This window comes from Engystomops pustulosus, chromosome 2 (genome assembly GCF_040894005.1).
Source record: "Engystomops pustulosus chromosome 2, aEngPut4.maternal, whole genome shotgun sequence".
NCBI lineage: Eukaryota > Metazoa > Chordata > Amphibia > Anura > Leptodactylidae > Engystomops > Engystomops pustulosus.
The window spans coordinates 126003628-126023980 of NC_092412.1; the positions used below are offsets into that span (position 1 = coordinate 126003628).

At 42.6% G+C, this 20353-nt stretch overlaps 1 protein-coding gene across 1 annotated transcript in view; it reads left to right on the plus strand.

Annotated features, from left to right (window-relative positions):
• Positions 1-20353, plus strand: part of PPM1E (protein phosphatase, Mg2+/Mn2+ dependent 1E) — a 150098-nt gene that overhangs the window by 103905 nt on the left and 25840 nt on the right. The window contains exons 3-4 of the mRNA XM_072136283.1: positions 14182-14381; positions 19899-20087. Of these exons, the coding sequence (XP_071992384.1) occupies positions 14182-14381; positions 19899-20087 (389 nt within the window). The remainder of the gene's footprint in view (positions 1-14181; positions 14382-19898; positions 20088-20353) is intronic.

Sequence of the window (20353 nt, forward strand, 5' to 3'; positions counted from 1 at the left end):
TGTCTATAATACAAATTCTTTGTATTGCTCCTAGCCAAAAGCAAAAAAAAGGCTAGTAAAGCCAGAGGTGATAGCGTAACCCTTCTGGCTTATTAGAATAATTTTGAAAGTTGATTTTAGAAGGAGGAGGCCATGGATAACAAGTATGCGTAAGTGTCCCCGATTTATCCACGCTTGATCTTGATGGTGGATTTTGTTAAATATCTGGAAAACAGGATGTATGGGTGCAAAATTATAAAATAATACAAAATAATTAATGTAACATAGAAAGTATATCTACTGGTGAATCAACTAATTCTGACCGTATGTTGATGCACTAGGACAGTGATGGCGAACCTTTTGGAGACATAGTGCCGAAACTACAACCAATACCCATTTATACGTCGCAAAGTGCCAGCATGATAATTTAAGTAGTAGCTTATTGATCCTTGCTGTATCACAGGTATCCAATGGTACTGGTGGCCTGGGTTCACCAATACAATAGAAAGATGATGGAGAAATTTGGATTGTAGATTCCCTGCAGGGTCCTCTGAAGAGAAAGATCAGGGGATCCAGAGCAGGAGCTCCAATGTTAATCCATCTCTATCCACACCTTCCCACTCCTCCTGTAGTCCTGGCAGCCAAGGATGTTCCTTTAAAATGGTGCTGAGCATGGCAAGTGGTCTTGGACCACAGGAGGAAGCTTTGAGTCCTGTCTGTTGGTGTGAAGGCCTGGGTGCCCACAAAAAGAGTTTTGAGTGCCACCACTGAGGTTCGCCACCACTGCACTAGGAAGATAAATGTGGGAGACCATGGTTTATTGATTTTTAGGTATAAGTTCTGGGGGTTTATGGTAGTAAATTAAAGGGAACATGTACACTACTAACATTATAATATCAAGCAGAATAAAACCAGACCATGTTTCTTTCATGGCCCAGTTTTGAGACATCATCCAGAAACTCAACTTTGAAGGGTGTTTTCAATTGATTGTATAAAGCCATGGAGGGAGAGAGTTTTGTACAGATGTCCAGCTCTCCCTGCCTCTGCACATCCCCTCAGTTGTGAATGACAGCATGTACTAGACATTGGGACAGCCACTTAGCGATGTCCCTGGATGGAGGACCATTTGTTACAGTGAAGTTGACATGACATTCTTTTTTTTTTTTTTTTTTTTTTTTTTTTTTATAATTCCATTTATTGTTGACAAACAGTAGGTCAAAGTACAGGAAAGCAAGTAATTACAAAACATCTTTCGTGACTTTACATACACTGAAGGTCAAGTACTTTGAGTGTTACAACAAAACAATGTATTGTCAAAATCCATTGTCCTTTATGTCCATGTAATCTATTTGGAAGAAAATAAAGTCTACATTCCCGCCTGACTCACTTGTCTGTCTGTTTTACATATATACCAAAACTCGTTCAGCCGGTCTATGGACCTCAATAAAGTACCACAGCACTCATGCTGAACCCATAACATAACAGAGAAAAAGAAAAAAAACCTCTATATTCGAGTTAGAGAAGAGAAAGAGAAATAAGAGGGAGAGCTGGGGTGGGATAACATAGGAGGGGGATCCTGGTCGTGGGTCTCGTCCAGAGAGATATTATTGTGCTCAGAGTTTTATGGTTCTATAGCAGCCTTCTGTATTCAGGAGACTGTTTAAACTGAATCCAGGGTTGCCACGTTTTGTAGAATTTTTCATGGGTTCCGTGAACAGAGGAGGTAAGGTCCTCCATGTGCATCAGGTCATTGACCTTTGTGACCCACATTGTCATTGTCGGCAGGGCAGTTTGTTTCCACAGCAAAGGGATGCAGGATCTCGCAGCGATGACCAGGAAACGCAACAGAGATCTCTTATAGCCTTGTGTGGACAAAGTTATTGTGTCGCAATGATGGAAGAGGAGAAGGGAAGGTTCCAAATTAAATGAGTCTCCACACAATGTGGAGATAACTCTCCCCAGCTCTTGCCAAAATGGCGTGAGTACATTGCAGGACCAGAAGATGTGCAAAAAGGAACCCTGCGCCTCTCCGCATCTCCAGCACATGTCTGAGACTTGCGGGAAAATGGCATGAAGTCTGGTTGGGACCCTGTACCATCTTGCTAACAATTTGTAGCTTGCTTCCTGATAGCGTGAGCACTGTGGCAAAGTTCGAAAATTCTCTTTTTGTTCAGGGGTCAGAGATATATTTAGGTCTTCTTCCCATTGGTTGAGGTAAGTGGGGCCCGGATCATTTGGGATTGACAGCAAACAAGAGTATGTTAGGGATAAGGTGTGTCGCAAGCCATTCGTGTTACCGCATAAGCATTCGAAAGTGGTTCTCTCTTTGTTGAATTGCTGACAATGGGACAATGAGGCCAAGTAATGCCGCAGCTGACCGACTCTCCACACCCCAAGAGGACAGGGGTCTGTCATCCCTGACAGCTCCTGACTCGTCATCCAATTTGAGTCTTTGATGAAATGCTCCGCCCTAAACTTACCTGCTCCCCTCCACTTCTTGAAAATCTGGTCTTCACAACCTGGAGGAAAATCCGGGTTGCCAAGAATAGGAGTGAGTGGAGATTCCAATGGGATGAGTCTGTTTCTAACAATTTGGGATTGGCATATAGTCAAGGTGGGGCCTACTGTAGGGTGTTTCTTTAAAGGTGCCATTTTGGAGGGTTCCAACCAAGGCAGGATCTGTAATGGTATTTGAGTGAAAGATTGCTCAAGGTGGACCCATGGCTTCTCTTTCTGGTTGCAACACCAGTCCAGGACTCTGGCCATGTGTGTTGCATTATAGTAAGTCTTGATATCGGGAAGACCTATCCCTCCAGATCTTTTAGGCCTGAACAGAGTGTTTCGGCTAATTCTAGCCGGTTTCCCCGCCCATACAAAGCTGTGCTGTACGGCATTCAATGAGCGGAAAAAGGCTGCAGGTATGTGAGTGGGGATTGCTTGGAATAGGTATAGTAAACGAGGTAGGATGATCATTTTAAAAATGGCACATTTCCCAAACCACGAGAAGAGTCCTTTTGGACCATTTAGCACAGTCTCTCTGAATGTTTTGAAGAACCGGGGGGAAATTCAACGCATATAGTTTAGAGAAGTCTGCCGGGAGGTGTATTCCAAGGTATTTAATACAAACCGTCACCCATTTGAATCTAAAAGATGTTTGGAGCAGCTCTTTTAGAGGTTCAACTAGAGATATGTTTAACGCTTCCGACTTAGACCAGTTAACCTGGAAATTGGATAAAGATGAAAAGAGACGTAATTCCTGCATGAGATTGGGTAATGAAATCTGTGGGCTGCCTACAAAGAAGAGTAGATCATCAGTATATGCCGCTATTTTATGGGGGGAGCCTGGAATCGGAATGCCGGAGATATCTTGATTAGCTCGGACTCTGCGTAGAAAGGGTTCCAGGGAAAGTACGAAAAGTAACGGAGACAGAGGACAGCCATTTTCATGTCTCATGCCATTCCGAATGTTGAAACTTTCCGACAATAAACCATTCACCCGAACCGAGGCAGAGGGGGAGGAGTATAGAGACCGCACCCATGACAACATGCGGTTACGCAATCCAAAGTGTCTAAGTGTTTCAGACATGAATGGCCAGCTGAGAGAGAAGCATGAGAGGCATCTTCTCCATTCGCGCTTTGTGAATCAGGTTAATCGCCTTAGTGGTATTGTCTCTGGCCTTTCTCCCTAGTATTAACCCCGCCTGGTCTGGGTGAATGTATCTTTTCAGCAAGGGGGCCACTTTCATCGCTAAGACCTTTGAGAAGAGCTTGAGATCCTGGTTCAATAATGAAATTGGTCTATAGTTGGCACACTGAGTCGCGTCCTTCCCCGGTTTAGCTAAAAGTGTGATGGTGGCTTGTAAAGCCTCGTGCGGGAGAGGCGAGCCAGCAGCCACGGCATTGTAGGCCTTCGTCCAATGAGGTTCGAGCAAATTTGCAAATGTTTTATAATAGGGCTGGGAAAAGCCGTCCGGTCCAGGGGCTTTGCCTGTTTGTGTCACTTGTAGTGCAGCTTTAAATTCTAAACTCGTTATAGGGAATTCTAACACTTCTGCTTCCTCATCCGTCAGTGTAGGTAATCCCGAATCAGCTATATAGTCTTGGATCTTGCGTCTACATTCTGTCCTAGTATGGGGGGAAGTTGGTCGTTCTAGGTTATAAAGAGTCTGATAATAGTCTCTAAAAGTAGCTGCTATCTCTTGATTGAGGTGTAAAGTCTCACCTCGCGAAGATGTGATCTTAGGGATATATGTGTGTGCTCTCTGATCTCGCAGTGCTCTAGCTAAAGTTCTACCGCATTTATTACTATACTCGTAGAAGTGTCTCCTGCACTTTGCTAAAGTACCTTTGGCCTTGTCAATCAGTAGAGTACGCAGGGCTTCTCTGGCTGAGATTAGGGAAGTTCTAATGTCAGAGGTAGGTGTTCTCTTATGCGTGAGCTCTAATGTTTTCATCCGATCTAAAAGGTTGGAGACCGCTTGAGCTCTCTCCTTTTTACGGCGACTGCCATGCGATATGAGGATGCTTCTGACATTAAATTTGTGTCCCTCCCATGCTATGCAAGGGTCAATGTTCTCTGCCATAGTCCTCTCAAAATGGGTTGAAATCGACTGTTTGATGTCTTACAACACTAAGGGGTCTTCCAGGAGGGAAGCGTTTGCTGCTGGATTTGGTAGCGATTTGGTTGTTGAGATTAAAGCATGGTCGGAAAAGGTGATGTTGTCTATAGTTGCTCTATGGAGCAGTCCTAGATCTCTATGGCGTAAGAATAAGAAGTCTATCCTGGAGTAATTGTCATGTGTGGCTGAGTAGAATGTGTAGTCTTTGTCTGAAGGATGATTTAACCTCCAGGTATCAACCACTTGGTGTTCGTGCTATAGACTTCTCATTCTACGTAAGCTTGCTTGCGTCAGTGCTGACGCTCCTGTGGATGTGTCCAACACTGGATCCAGTGCTACATTAAAATATCCACCGACCACCACTATGCCTTAGACAAATTCATCTATCAATTCTAAGAAATTTCTCAAAGCCCGGGCCTGTCCTGTATTTGGAAGATATAATGAAGCAAAGGTTAGAGACTGCCGGCTATCTCACCCTTTACCATAATTATACGGCCCTTATCATCACTGCGAGAATCCACAAAGGTCCATGGGATTGTTTTTGCTATTAGAATAGAAGTGCCCCTAGACCTAGGATCGTCAGTATGACTGTGGTAGGAGTATGGGAACCACCTGTTCTTAAGATTAAATGGTCTCGTTGTGGTAAGATGCGTTTCCTGTACAAAAGCAACTTGAATTTGCCTACACTTGAGTAGGTTAAAAAGGATAGAACGCTTTTCAGGGCTATGTAGGCCTTTCACGTTAAGAGAGCCTATGTTAAAGGTGTCTAACTCTAGACGAGACATGTTTACAAGCAGGAAGGGCTGAGGGTGCGTAGGAATTTAGGGGTTGGGGGAAAGTAAGGAAAGTATGTAGTGGGTTTGAGACCAGGGGGAGAGTTAGAAGGAGGGGACGAGGAGGAAGAAAAGGAGTGTGAGAGTAATCACCGGTAAATGAGAAGAAGGAAAGAAGAATAACAAAAAAAAGAAAGAATGTAGAGAAGGGGAATACCCCTAAATCCAAGGTGAGTATACCAGGGAACACCAATATATGGTGTGTGTGTGGGGAACGTAGAAAAGCATGCACAGAGCTTGCCGACCAACAGGCATTAATTATAGTAATAATAAACAGTCTAGCATCTTCTTCCCCCTCATGTCAAAGGTGAAGTTGCCTATGCAAGCTACACCAATAGGCCAGAGTGGGAGGTTCAGAACTTTAAACGTTTCTGTTGAAAGAAAAGATGAGTTGATGCCCACAATCAAACAGTATAATATAAACTGCAATGGACTAAGGTATCAGGAAACGCCCTCAAGTCGTAGATCAACACAAGGTCCATCAGTCCATCTTGCAAAACATACCAACTAACGTGGCCGCCTCCAACGATGATTAACCTCCAGGTGCTCAGCACCTGCCTCAAAGGCTGGAGTATCACCGCCAGATGCCACAGTGCCCGCCCAATATCTATATACATTAAGTTATCTAAGTAACAGTGCTATACATTATAAGTAGTTATCCAAACATTTCAGTGAAAGTAACTAGAAATTAGAGGATCAAATAGGAGGAGAGAGAGGATGGAACCTGAACAGGACTATAGATATAGGCCTGGTGTTGCTGTGAATCTCCTCTCTGGAACAGTCCTTTCACATAGATAAAAAGTTTCTGATTTCCTGGTCTGCTGCCAATGACCGTTGTTTCCAGGGCGCATGACATCTCAACTAGTATGGACTTAGGCCTCCACTGGTAATGCTACTGATAGGTCTGGTCCCTGTGGGATGTTGTCATCTGCAGGAGCTGGAGCTGATGGGACAACCACGGGTGTCGTGGATGAGCGACGTCTTCTTCTTGATGTTGCAGCAGTGTTTCTTGTGTGATCAATAGTGAGCCAGTCAGGTACCGAGACTGGAGGCATATTCAGGAAGAGGAATAGGCCCGGCAGATCCTCCGGCTTCCTCAGGAAGTAGTTACCACCATTATGTCTGACAATTAGATGAAACGGGTGTCCCCATCTGTAAGTAGCTCCTAGTTTCTTTATACCCTGCAAGAGGGGATGTAATACACGTCTCATATTCAAAGTGCGAGCTGAGATATCCGGATAAATGTGTATTTCAGAACCCTCCACTTGCATGTTACCCTCTGCCCAGGCAGCTCTGGTGATTTTTTTCTTTGTCAGTGAAGTAGTGAAGTCTACACAGCACATCCCTGGGTGTGGAAGAGTCCAGAGTAGACATGCACGAAACTCTATGAATACGGTCTATCAATATCTCAGTGTCTGGTGGATGGCGTAGCAATTTGTTAAAGATGACTGACACTCTCTCGGACAGATTGTCGTTAGGAAGATTTTCAGATAGACCTTTAATGCGGACATTATTTCGTCTGCCTCTGTTTTCCTGATCATACGGGAGGAGAGTCAAATGTTGCAGGTGATGTCTAGAGTTGGTAATCTCACGTTATAGCACAGAGACCCTTTCATTTAACACATTTTCAGTGTTCACAGTTCTAGTAGTAAGTGTCTCTAAATCTTCTCTGAATCCCTCCAGTGCCTGCTGGTGAGATGCCTCTACCCTCTGTAACACAGAATCCAAGTCCTGTCATGTGGGGAGGGCTTGGATTAGCTCTCTGAGAAACTGGAGCTCAGTGTGTATTGTGCCCCCATATATATCTGTGGCAGGGTTGGGGGATGAAGGTTTGCTCCTGGGGCTTTCATTAGGGCTAGGCCAGCTGGGGCTTGCTGAAAGAGCAGGGTCCGATACCTGCTGTACCTGTAAGTCACTTTGCGGGCTGGTAACAGCGCTGCCGCGCTCATCTCTGCTGCTTCCGCCGGAGAGGTGTCTGCCAGCAGGTGCGGGCGCCATGTTGGAATCTCTCGGCACCTCCCGCGGTTGGTGCCTGAAGCGGTCCAGGCTCACTCCCGTGGCCGCCGCTATGATCGTTCCACTCCCGGAACGTCCCGCGCTCCTTCCCATCCTATTAGGCATGCCGGCTGCCGGGGAGAGGTGTCGCTGTGTGCGGTAGTGGCGCCTGTCAGTGCAGAGCTCTAACAACGAGCGTCCTCACTCCGCCATGCCTAAGCCACACCGACATGACATTCTTGCTTGTGAAAGAGTTTGAAATGAAATGAGATCTAAAAGAATGGTATAAGGTATATGGTTTATTAGTTAAGTCAAAGTTGATTTTCTGAATGATGTCTCCACACTGAGTTATGAAGAAAACATGGTCTGGAAGGTGTTCACCTGTTTAACAAATTGGTAATGGTTCATTAGGCCAGTTTCTGCTGACAGGTTCCTTTTTAAGCTTGTGTTTAGGCCTGCTTTTAAGCAAGGTTTTGGTGCCTGGTTGTCTGAAGTGGCACACACACATTTATCTCTCAATGTAGGAGACATCAGTGACGTTGGTGGTTGTTACACAGCATTTATCATGCAGTTTGTGGAAAAAATGTAGTTAATAACCAGAGTGAAAAGGGAAAGAGGATCAGAAGAAACTGTATGTGACTGAAATAGTGGGGGAGGCAAAATAATACAAGACAGAAGAGGAAGTAGGGTTAAAAATAGTACCGAGCCCCTCAAAGAAAGTAATAGCCACCCACTCACAGCTGTAAGTTACATATTATAATCCTTTGTTGTGCTCAGAAGCTGACTCAGCTCTCAATTTGTCTGTCATGTGGACTCACATTTACCTCCCCTTTCTGGATCTAGTGCCGAAGGCTACGCTGTATTCAGCACCCTTATTACCTAAATAATAAGTTCTGCTAGACAAAGTGCATTAAATAGAGCAATGTAGAGAGCAAAGAGTACACATGTCCATTAAATACACAGGTAAGATTGGAGAGCAAGGGACCTGGTAGCGCTGACCCCTGTCACAGATTCCCAACCCCCCCCGACCCATATCTCGAGTCGAGGGCTCACCCATGCCCTTCACGCAGCACTTGTGCTACTAACCTCTTCCTGCTCCTGATACCGATCCTCGGGCCCAGCGACCCCCGTCTCCTACTGAGCATGGTGCAGGCCATATCCCAGAATTCTATATAAACCTGCCTCTCCTTGCTCACCCTGAGAAAGCTGTGTTCCTATGCCCTGCGCTGTTATTGGGATTTCCTATTGTGAGCCCAGTTCTGTTCTTGACTACACTCCTCCACAACCTGGTGGTACCATGCCGCAGCAAGCCCAACCCGTTTTGCGGCAGGCTCTGGTGAAAGCCAGGTACTCCTTAGATTCTGGTCCCAGGTTTCTGCTTGCGTCATCATCAGTGGTCTAGTGGGTCCACTACGCTAGGTAGCCTGACAACCCCACTATTAATAAACCTAATTACGACACAAGACAACTTGAGGTTCTTTTGGAAAATAATAGGCCAATGTGTTTATTAATGGTTACTTAGAATTGAACAATTTTTTTTAATGGAAATTAAAAATGATTATCACTTTAATCAGCTAAAATTACTCTCCATGAATAACTGCACAAACTTGTCCAGTTATTGAGAAGACATTAAAGCCTAACTGTAAAGTTACTGACTAAAAATAGTTTTGGCACAGCTGGAGAGAACTTTTGATAACAATTCCAACGATACCTGTATCATGCAACTGACTTCTTCCTAGCCTTAGATATAGCCTGGTATATCTCTCATCCCTTCTTAAAAAATCATAGTCGGCTATTTCTAAAGTGGGTGGGACTTCACGGTTGCAACATCAGCTAAGGGCACTGAAGCCAGAGCACTGAGGGCACTGAAGGCACTGAATCAGGACGGCATATTTGTAATTGGCCGACCTGAAGCATGTGATGAGTCACATGCTTGTTATATCACTCAAAGTCCTGTAATTTTGCATTCCTCTACTACTGTCCTTTCCAACAAGCCTGCTCTCATCCTATACAGTGGCTTTGGTAAATAAAATACCCACTTTATTTTTATATTATTGTGCTGCTTATCATTTTGGATTTTTGTACAAAGAAGTGGAGAGTCAAACCACTTAGGAAAACAAGCACCTACCCTATACTTATTAAATGGTACAGATGTGAATTGGTTTTAAAATATGGATGATGATTATTATTTTTAAGTGCTTACCATTCCCAAGAAATCAAGTAGATTTAGGCTACCTGCACACAGACATGCTTGGTCGATGGATCTGTGTGACATGCAGTGGACGGAACTCTTTGCCTCAGAGAAATATGAGAGCCTGGATAGGTGAAGGTCCCCCATCTTGGGAGTAGGTCATACATTTGGGAACTCCCTCCCATTACAGCAATTTTCATTTTTCCTCCATCTGCCCCAGACCAACTTGATGGCTTTTGCTGACAATTGTAACACAAGTCAAATCAAACATTATTCCTAACCTTTGCATGCCCTAACCGACCCTCAATAAATTCTTACCTGGTTTTCACCCTCAATTAAAGTCTCTTCCCACCCTCTCCCATTAACTGTAACTGCAGGCACTCCACTGACTTTGGAATAATTCAGGCCAATTTGTCTATTTTTACATGTTTAAAATTGGACAGTATAGCAAGGCAGGAAAATAATTGATGCCTTTTGAACTTTTGTAAAGAGGATTGCCGATATTGCTGACAAGGACAACAACGAGGAAGAGTAGATCAATTGAGATTGATGAAAGTCACTGACAAAAATAAGAAATCCTAGAACATCCACAAAGAAGCCTGAATACACAATATGAAGTCAGAATATTCTGGAGATTAGCTATTCATACAATCACTAGGATCTGGAAGCAACTTGCTAGCACTTATAGAGGGCTTTACAAGCACCTAGGTTTTATTCACTGGTTGGCTACACAGATGCACTCAAGCGCCTGTTAGACATGCCTGGTATTTATACCATGGCGGACTTGAAGTGCTCTTCTCTTGCCCAGTGAGATGTACAAGTGAATTATAATTTCATCTCTTGAGCGACAAGAACTGTTCACCTACTTGCTAATGCTGACACTGAATCCATCTCTTATTTAAAGTATGCTGTACCTTAAGTAGGTTAATGTAGAATCGCATAAATCACCGATAAAGTCATTTGGTTTTAAATAAGTGGTACAATATAATTGTGAAATTGCGCTAGTGCATGAATAAATATCTACTTAATGTTCTCCTATGGTGAGATTTGCTATCAGTTGCTATACAGCTTTGCGTTCCTTTTTATAGTATTGAATAAGAGACTTTTTTGAGGGTACAAAAAAAGGTTTTTCTTTTGCTAGAAACAATACCTCTCTTACCTGTGAGTTGTGCTTACAACTTGTCTTCATTTCACTTTTCATTTCACTTTTCTCTGACTCTACATCTACTCTTCTTGGCTGTCCCTTCTTTTTTCCTTCTATATATGCAAAGCAACCAAAATAGAGTATTTTTGTAACCTACCAAACAGGCTCGAAATAATTACTTCCCCTCCCTGTTCTTATTGTTGTGGACATTGGAGCTGTTGCAGTACTCCTGTTCCGTTTATCCTTCTACCTGTCCCGACAAGTTGCATCCCCACCAGGTGGTGCAGTGTAAGTTCTGGTATAGCACGCGATTATCAGAGGGAGAGACGGGTAGTCACCGGCACTCTGAACACTATGTAGGTGGTGCTGGTCAGGCTTGGAGGTGTTACAGTGGGGAAGGGCACTTAGCCAATACATGGTTGCAGCCAGTCTTTGGATGGAGTACCTTCCCTAATGTTTCCTGTGGTGTTATGAACCCAGAAGGTAAGTGCAGTGGGGACCAGAGACAAATTACCAGATCAGTGGTGGGACGGTAAGTGGTGAATAACTTTTTATTATCCCATAATTTTACTTTACTGGAAACCCTCCTTTTTAAGGGCACACTGTGAATAATAAAGCATAACTCTTCAGGGTTGTTATGGAGACATCCAGACAATTGAATCTAACTTTCTATTCTCATAAGTAAGCTGTTCTCATACACATCTACTGTGACATTTTCATTCGTCTAGATATTTAAAAGGGTTGTCTGGGATAAATGATTTTTGCCTTTATGGCACAGGCTGCTAAACTAAAATTAAAAACACTACTTACCTCTGTCCTCTCCCCCATTCCAGAACGGCTCCTCCCATCACCAGTCTACTTTTTGTCACAGTGGAGAAAGGGCCACGTTTATATGCACTTAGTCTAAAGCCACATTTTGTCAGTTACTTTGGTCAGTATGAATGTATTATACAGCCTTTTATTAGAGCTGTAAATCCTTTTCAGATCACAGGTTACAGGACGTCAATAACAACAGCTAGCTATATAAGATAGAAAATAAGAAAGGAGGCTCATGGCACACCATAGAGAAGTTTTCTTTTTGACTAATTATCAAAAAACAAACTTCTCACCTTGCTTGCTGTACAAAAGGCACAACACTATAAATGGCGGTAAATAAGAGCTGCTGTTGGTGTACCAAGCACTTGGGTGTGGCCGATTGTGATGTAAACAAAAGCACTTCCTACTAGACAAGTTAGTAAGGGAATGCATTTTGGAAACAACTCAGTCACTTCTTCAGGTATAAACTAGTAAAACACAGGAGCTGTTAAACGAGCCTACTCCTGTATTTTACTAATTTGAACCTAAAGAACGGAAAAGACCATCCTTGAAATATGTTGTCCTTCTTCCTTGTTTCCTAATAGGTGCATTTGTTTACATCATAATTAACTACAGTCTGGGCAGTGCGCCCCCTACAGCCAAAATGATCTAGGGGTTTCTTCTTTACCTCTCTCACCAAGGCTCTTCTTCCATAATTGCCAAGGGAGAGCTGTGGATGTCCCAAACTTCTTCTGTTTAAAAATTATGGAGTACACTGTGCTCTTGGGAACCATGAGTGCTAAAGAAATTCTTTTTTAACTTTGGCCAGATCTGTGCCTTGTCACAATTCTGTCTCTGAGCTCCTTGGGCAGTTCCTTAGACCTCATGATTCTCATGTGCACTGTGAGGCCTTATATAGACAGGTGTGTGTCTTTTCTAATAAAATCCAATGAGTTTATTTAAACACTGCTAAACTCCAATGAAGGAGTATAACCAGATCCAGGAGGATCAGAAGGAAATTGACAGCATGTGAGTTTCATATTAGTGTGACAGCAAAAGGTCTGAATAACTATGACCTTGTGATTTCAGTTTATCTTGTTTATTAAAATTCTTTTGTCCAGATGGGGTGCAGAGTGTACATTAATGAGCAAAAGAACAACTTTTTTCACCTTCACAATTGGCTACAATGAAACAAAGAGTGAAACATCATGAATACTTTATGTACCCACTGTAAATGATTGGTGATTTTGTTCTACTATACCCATATAACATGTGGGATAGAGAGGCTAGCACAAAGCTTGTCTGTGACCCGGTATCAGACTTTGCTTAATAAGATTAGGAAGAAAGTAAACTAAGATGCTTTTTGGCAGAGCCTCACTTAGATGATGTAATATTGACTTTATTTCCTCATTGTTATAGTTTTTCTTAGTGATACAATGTTAAATATTATGTACAATACTGAATGTCAAAACATTTTCTAATTGATGTGTGGGCACATGACATTACATTGTCTCTATGACATTAGTTATTCCATTGTATTGTGAAAGAAACGTGTCATGGATTTTGGATGTATTTCAAAGGCAATTGTAGAAGGAATAATATATTGGTGATGTTTTATGTTTGTATCAAAGGCTACAATAAATACTGTATAGGACAAAAGAACAAGTAATTATTATCCCATTGAGGAGACCTTCCCAATTTTGATCTTTCAGCAGACCTTACTTTTTGCTATGTGAGTTGTATGTTTTGATGTTATCAACCCTTTATATGCTGAGCACTGTAAATATAAAAAATTGAAATATAAAAAAAAAATACAACCCACAGCATGTCAAATTTTCATAGCAGATTCTGGTGCAGAATCTTTGTAAATGTTGGCACATAAAAAGTAGAAGACTTGAAAAACAAACTAGCTAAATATAAACCACTTATCTTTATAAATTATCCAAATGTAAAAATCACAAAAATCTATAAACAACCCAGCCCGATAATAAAAACACTTAAAAGTACAACATTTTTTGTGCACAAACAAACAATTGTTGGTAGGGGTAAGGTGACCAACAGGCTCCCACAACACCTAAATATGAGAATGCCCTAGGTAACAATTCGCATCACAAGCATGGTAACAAATACTACAATGGATATAAAAATGATAAACAAGAGAAAATTAATAATAATAATAATTCTTTATTTATATAGCGCATACAGATTACGCAGCGCTGCACAGAGTTTGCCAAATCAGTCAAAATTAAGAAAAGTCACTCCAGTAACCCAGTCCAGCCTGTGTTATGGCGCAGTTCTGTCGGTAAAGGGTGACTTCCTCAGGGGTAGAATCAACCCCTGATTCTAGTAACCACTGATTCTACTGTGCAGCCCTGCAGAATATGTTGGCGCTATATAAATAAAGGAAATATTATTATTCTACCCCTGAGGAAGTGTTCATTCACATGTCTGTCTTCTACTTTTTATACCATAATCATTTCCGTGTGTTGGAATGGGATATGTGAATTTATATCCTACATTAGCAATGATGACCTGCACAGAGTATATTGAAATGTTGTATAATGTTATCCTATTTTTCTTGTTAATGTTTAATTTCTTCCTGGTTTATTTTGTTTTATTTTCTAGAGCTAGAGACTGTGAAACTGGCCCATGCTGTATATGGCAAGCTGCATGAGATTTGCTGTAGCTGGGTGAAAGACTTTCCTTTGTGCCCCAAACCACATCTCTATTATGAGACATCAATTCACGCCATCAAAAACATGCGGAGGAAGATGGAGGACAAGCATGTCTGCATCCCGGACTTTAACATCCTCTTTAATCTGGAGGTATTAAACATGTTTGTGAAGATATAGAAAGGATATACAATATTTTTAAAGCAAATGCTAACCCTTATAATGCCAGTGGTTTTAGAAATTGGCATCAAACTGCGTTGTTTTTTATTTTATTTTATATGTTTAGAAAAATATTTGTGGGCCAAACTTTTGCACTAGATACCAAGTCCTCTTCTGAGGATGCTTTATAATTTGTTGTCTCTTTCATGTATCACAGACCTTGACTTGGTTTGCTAACAGTAATATTAAGCAGGATCAGCAATTAGAGAATAACATAATCCAAAACACCCTGGAGATGATCAAAGTGGGTTTTTTTTTTATTGTTGTGCAATAATCTTTATACACAGATCAGCCTTAAAGGAAATCTACTATTTGTTTTCATGCATTGTGAATGAAACATACCTTGAGAATGCTGTAGGAGAAACACTGATGCAGAAACAGATCTTGTTTGATCCCTGAATTGAGTGGTTTTGCTGAAAAAAAATTTTATAAAATTATGATAATGAGGCTCATTCGCTCGTGTGGCTGGTTCAGAATTTCTCCTCTTACCCTAATTATGCGCTGCTTGATAGAATGATGCAATCACTATGTTATCCCAGATTCTGCCCAGATAGGCAGAAGTAATCAATCACTACACCATCCGACAGCTGCTGTAGATAATCTTTGAATCTTTTTTTCCATAGCAAGTAAAATGCACAAAAAAAATGAAATGATTATTATGATAAAAACACTTGATTATGGCAAAAGAGTGTTGGGGAATATGTCTGTAAGTATCTTTAAAGAGGACCTGTCACCATTAAAACTGTCACTAGGAGCTGCTTACTAGAGTAAGCAGCTCCTAGTGCTACAACAGTTCTAGCAGTGTTACACTCCAATAACGCTAGCAGACACTGCCGCGCTGTACACTAGAAACTCTCTCAAACTGGTCCAGTGTATTCATGGGGGGGGGTGGAACTGCCGCATGATGCTCGGCAGTCTCCACCGGCCTATGGAGTGGGCAGAGCGGTCCGGCGTTTCTAGTGTACCGCGCGGCAGTGTCTGCTAGCGTTATCAGAGGATAAGTGTAACACTGCTGGGACTGTTATAGCAGCTCCTAGTGCCTCTTTAAACTTTCTTTTGGCAATTTAAAAATAAATTGGATTTTTGAAGAATTTATCACATCTCATATATTTTGCAATATAGTACAGTAGGTACTGAAAGTTTGACTATAAACAAATCTTTAGACCCAGGTAAAGGAGCTAATGAGTACGATCTTATATAATATCCATAGATGGCATGTCCGTTTTAAGAGCTTGGATAACTCCTTTTATTGCCATCAAGGGATTTGTTTTTTCCATTTTAAATGCTTCTTTAATTTTGCATTAAATTCTTTAAAATGTATAATCCAAAGGGCTCAACAGAGTTCCATATCCCCTACTTTGTTTAGGCTCTAAAAGCCTTAATTTACTTTTGGGAAAAAGTTGTGTGGCTTTTTAAATATTAGAATGTATTTGCTTTCCTTTAAATGTTCCAGATATTATATTTAATCACTGAATGCACTTTTCAACCCTGACAATATACAGCATCAGACTTGCGTGTCTCAGGAAAGATATAATCAACGTATTAAGCACAGACTGTCTGGGAGGAGATGTGACAAGTGATAGGCTCTGAAATAATAATTCACTTTACTCCATTTTTAATTTACAGTATAAGGGTAAAAATGGTAAAGTGTGTGTATAAAAATATAAAAGGCAAATTGGAGAACCATTCAATTTGCACCCCAAATGATCTATCCAATTAAACATTATGCATTACAGGGGTGTCATTTTCACAGGGGGCCACATCAGCCTTGTGGTTGCCTTAAAGGAGCCAAAGTAATTTTATCACTGTATAAATGTATCTTCTTGAGCAGTTTAGTAGTTGCATTTATACAGTATTACCATTACAATCGGTCATTTGAAGGCAACCACAAAGCAGAATATATTGGTAAATAACCTAGACAACGGCATAGCCAGTATGTGCCCCTACATTAGCCAGTAGGCATACTGCCCTCACACCAGTATCCAATTAGCCCCTTGTCTTTAGAATCCTCGGCCCCTCCTTTGATTTATGTCCCGTTGTGAGGAAGCCCCCATAATGTGGTATGTGATGGAGTAACAATATAGGCCTATACTGTGGGCCAGAATAATATATGTTCTTGATGTTCTCTGAAATAGTCTCTGTTCACTTCTGCATCCAAGGCAAAATACACCAAACAAAGAAAGATATGAAAAATTATTTATTTTTGCAGTTTTTGTAATATTCAATTGCATTTCCTTACAAGCTCCTACAATTCTATCCATTTGGGCGATCACTTAAAGGAAATCTGTCATCAGAAATTGGCCTAATAAACCACTACTAGTATGTTGTCGAGCAGCTGAGCAGCTTCTAGATGATGTTTCTTTCATTGCCCATGGTGGTGGCATCATCCAGAAAATCAACTATGAAGTTAGATGTAAATTGGTGTTATGAACTCAAGGAGACGAAGTGTTTAACATGGAAGTCAAGCTTTTCCCACCATAGGATGCCGCATTCACTGTTATTGATGGTCCTGCATCCAGGGACATCTCCTGAAATCCACGCATGATGTCAATCACATGGTAGGAGGTGTTCAGAGGAAGGAAAAGCTTGACTTCACTGTTAAACTCTCTGCCTCCCTGACTTTATACATCCAACTACATAGTTGATTTTCTGGATGATGCCACCAAGCTGGGTCATGAAAGAAACATGATCTAAGAGCTGTTTAACAGTTCAGCTGTGACAACATACTGGTAGTGGTTTATTAGACCAATTTCTAATGAGAGGTTCCCTTTAAGAAATAATCTGAGGCTGTAGAGAAATATGCTGCTTCAATGTTTACAGTATTCTCCTTTACACTCCTATCTCACTACATTCAGAGACTGTGTGACTGGAAAGTAATCACTTCTAAACTGTGTACAGCTAGTTTACATACAATAATATGTTTCACCCATACATCTGAGCTACTTTATCTAAGCTGCCATTATCTAGGCCTCCACCTCACATACAATTGAGCAACTGTATCTAAGTTTCCTTGTTAGGGTAGATATGTTTAAAAGGAAAGTACAACTAGTGATTACTTATTAAATAGTAAATTTATTTACAAAGTTAACATAAAGGTACAGTTTTCACTGTCAAGATGTGGAGTTCCACGGCAGGGATGACCAATCTACAAGTAAAAGAGATGAATCGGGAATCAGAGAGTGGGCCTGGGTTGTCCTCTGTTTATACAATTGATGTAATTAGTAAAAAAGAAGAACTCACCTCAGGAGTAAAATACTGTTACGGACTCCCACTAAGGGCATATGTGTGACTCCTAAACGATGGTGTCGAAAACACCGTTGTTCAAGTATGCAGTAGAGGTCGTTTATGGGTATGGGGGTGTTACACCGTAGGGAGTACACACAGAAATGCACAGGAAAAGAATCGGGTGGTAGAGAGAAAAATGTCCAGTAGGATTAGGGTATGTAAGACTCAAAGGTCGTGTAGTAGTACCCTACAAAAATCCCTATTATGGACTATAGAACTATCGCACCCTAGAGGCCTAGCTTCGGAACTGGGGTCCTTTATAACCACAGTCCCGACTGGAACCTGACCCTGCAATAGCTGGCCCTGTTATTGGCCTAATAACAGCAGGTTGCGTCAGGTAAAGCGTCAGAGGGGAGTCAGTATAACATCAATTCTGACCCCCTATAGTCTAGAGAAAGTGTGTCATGGCTGAGATCTGAATCCAATGTCCCATGTCCCGACAAGACTTGTTTCGCCCTATGGGCTCATCAGGGGATTGCTGGGTTCATGCAAAGAATACAGCCTTGTCCCTTGTAGGGGCAAGTGCTTGATAGCCAGGCAGGGAATGGCTGGTGAGGTGTATAACCTCACGGTAGAAGCCAGGAGGACCAGTGGGTAGATATGTTATTGAAATTTGGTTATCAAAATACATATAGATTTTTGAGGGTTAAGAAGGGATAAAGCACGTACTGATGGAGTAGAAAAGAAGAAAAATTGTGTGGGGGGGCCGAAGTGTAACTTCTGCTCTGGGATCCCTGAGTTTTAGTTATGCCCCTGGCCATAGTGCAATGATGGTGAACCTTTTGGAGACAGAGTGCCCAAACTACAACCAAAATACACTTACCGTTTACTTACTCGAGTATAAGCTGACCCGAGTATAAGCCTCGGAAAACCTATTGACTCCAGTATAAACCGCAGGTGGGAAATGCATTGATCACAGACCCCCCCCCCCCCCAGTATATAGCCAGAAAGTCCCCAGTAGTATACAGCCAGCCTGCCCCCAGTAGTATACAGCCAGCCTGCCCCCAGTAGTATACAGCCAGCCTGCCCCCAGTAGTATACAGCCAGCCCTGCCCCCAGTAGTCTACAGCCAGCCCTGCCTGCCCCTTGTAGTCTACAGCCAGCCCTGCCTGCCCCCAGTAGTCTACAGCCAGCCCTGCCTGCCCCCAGTAGTCTACAGCCAGCCCTGCCTGCCCCCAGTAGTCTACAGCCAGCCCTGCCTGCCCCCAGTAGTCTACAGCCAGCCCTGCCTGCCCCCAGTAGTCTACAGCCAGCCCTGCCTGCCCCCAGTAGTCTACAGCCAGCCCTGCCTGCCCCCAGTAGCCTACAGCCAGCCCTGCCTGCCCCCAGTAGCCTACAGCCAGCCCTGCCTGCCCCCAGTAGCCTACAGCCAGCCCTGCCTGCCCCCAGTAGCCTACAGCCAGCCCTGCCTGCCCCCAGTAGCCTACAGCCAGCCCTGCCTGCCCCCAGTAGCCTACAGCCAGCCCTGCCTGCCCCCAGTAGCCTACAGCCAGCCCTGCCTGCCCCCAGTAGCCTACAGCCAGCCCTGCCTGCCCCCAGTAGCCTACAGCCAGCCCTGCCTGCCCCCAGTAGCCTACAGCCAGCCCTGCCTGCCCCCAGTAGCCTACAGCCAGCCCTGCCTGCCCCCAGTAGCCTACAGCCAGCCCTGCCTGCCCCCAGTAGCCTACAGCCAGCCCTGCCTGCCCCCAGTAGCCTACAGCCAGCCCTGCCTGCCCCCAGTAGCATCTCTTAAGTTGCTTTGGACTTGGTGGATTTAGTCCTATTTGGTAAACTCTGTGTTGGGTTCTGATTGCCCACAGAAATGGCTCCAAGTGCTACCTCTGGCACCCGTGCCATAGGTTTGCCCCCACTGCCATAGTGTATACATACTGCATCTTAATGGCCTTGCCAATAATGCACATTTAATCTTATATATTGTGCTTATGCAGGTCACCCGTGCAATCGCTCTAATCCCCATGTAAAAGTAGTATAGAGTACATACTTAAAATGCATTAGACATTACTAGTGTGTTTACCTTCTTTCATTTCTTCAGGCTAAACTCAATGTAGCATTTCTAGACACAGAGGACTAAAATATATCAGGTTTGTAAATCAAAAATATGAAGAAAATGGAGCATAAATTTGGTACCGCTGTGGTTTATAAGTTTGTTTTTCTCACACCCCACAGGACCAAGAAGAGCAAGCATACTTTGCTGTGTTTGATGGACACGGAGGAGTAGATGCTGCCATTTACGCTTCCATCCACCTGCATGTGAATCTAGTACGTCAAGAAGTGTTCCCACAGGATCCAGCTGAAGCCCTATGTAGAGCCTTCCGCATCACAGATGAAAGCTTTGTAAAGAAAGCTGCCCGTGAGGTCAGTGTGCTGAATTGTTATCATTTGGGTTTATTTGGCTAGTTTAAGTTCAGAAATGACAGTGAAGAGTGAGCAGAGAATAAATGCATGAGGAATAAATTCAATAAATCTGTGAATTTATTTTTTGTATATGGCAACTGTGGTATCCATGCCTCTCAGTGGAACTGAAAACTATTTTATGTAATAAGTTTAAGCAGTTTTCCTGACTAAACTGAAAGCTCTTATCTCAAATTAGTATGGACCAAATGGTAGCACTCTAAAAAATA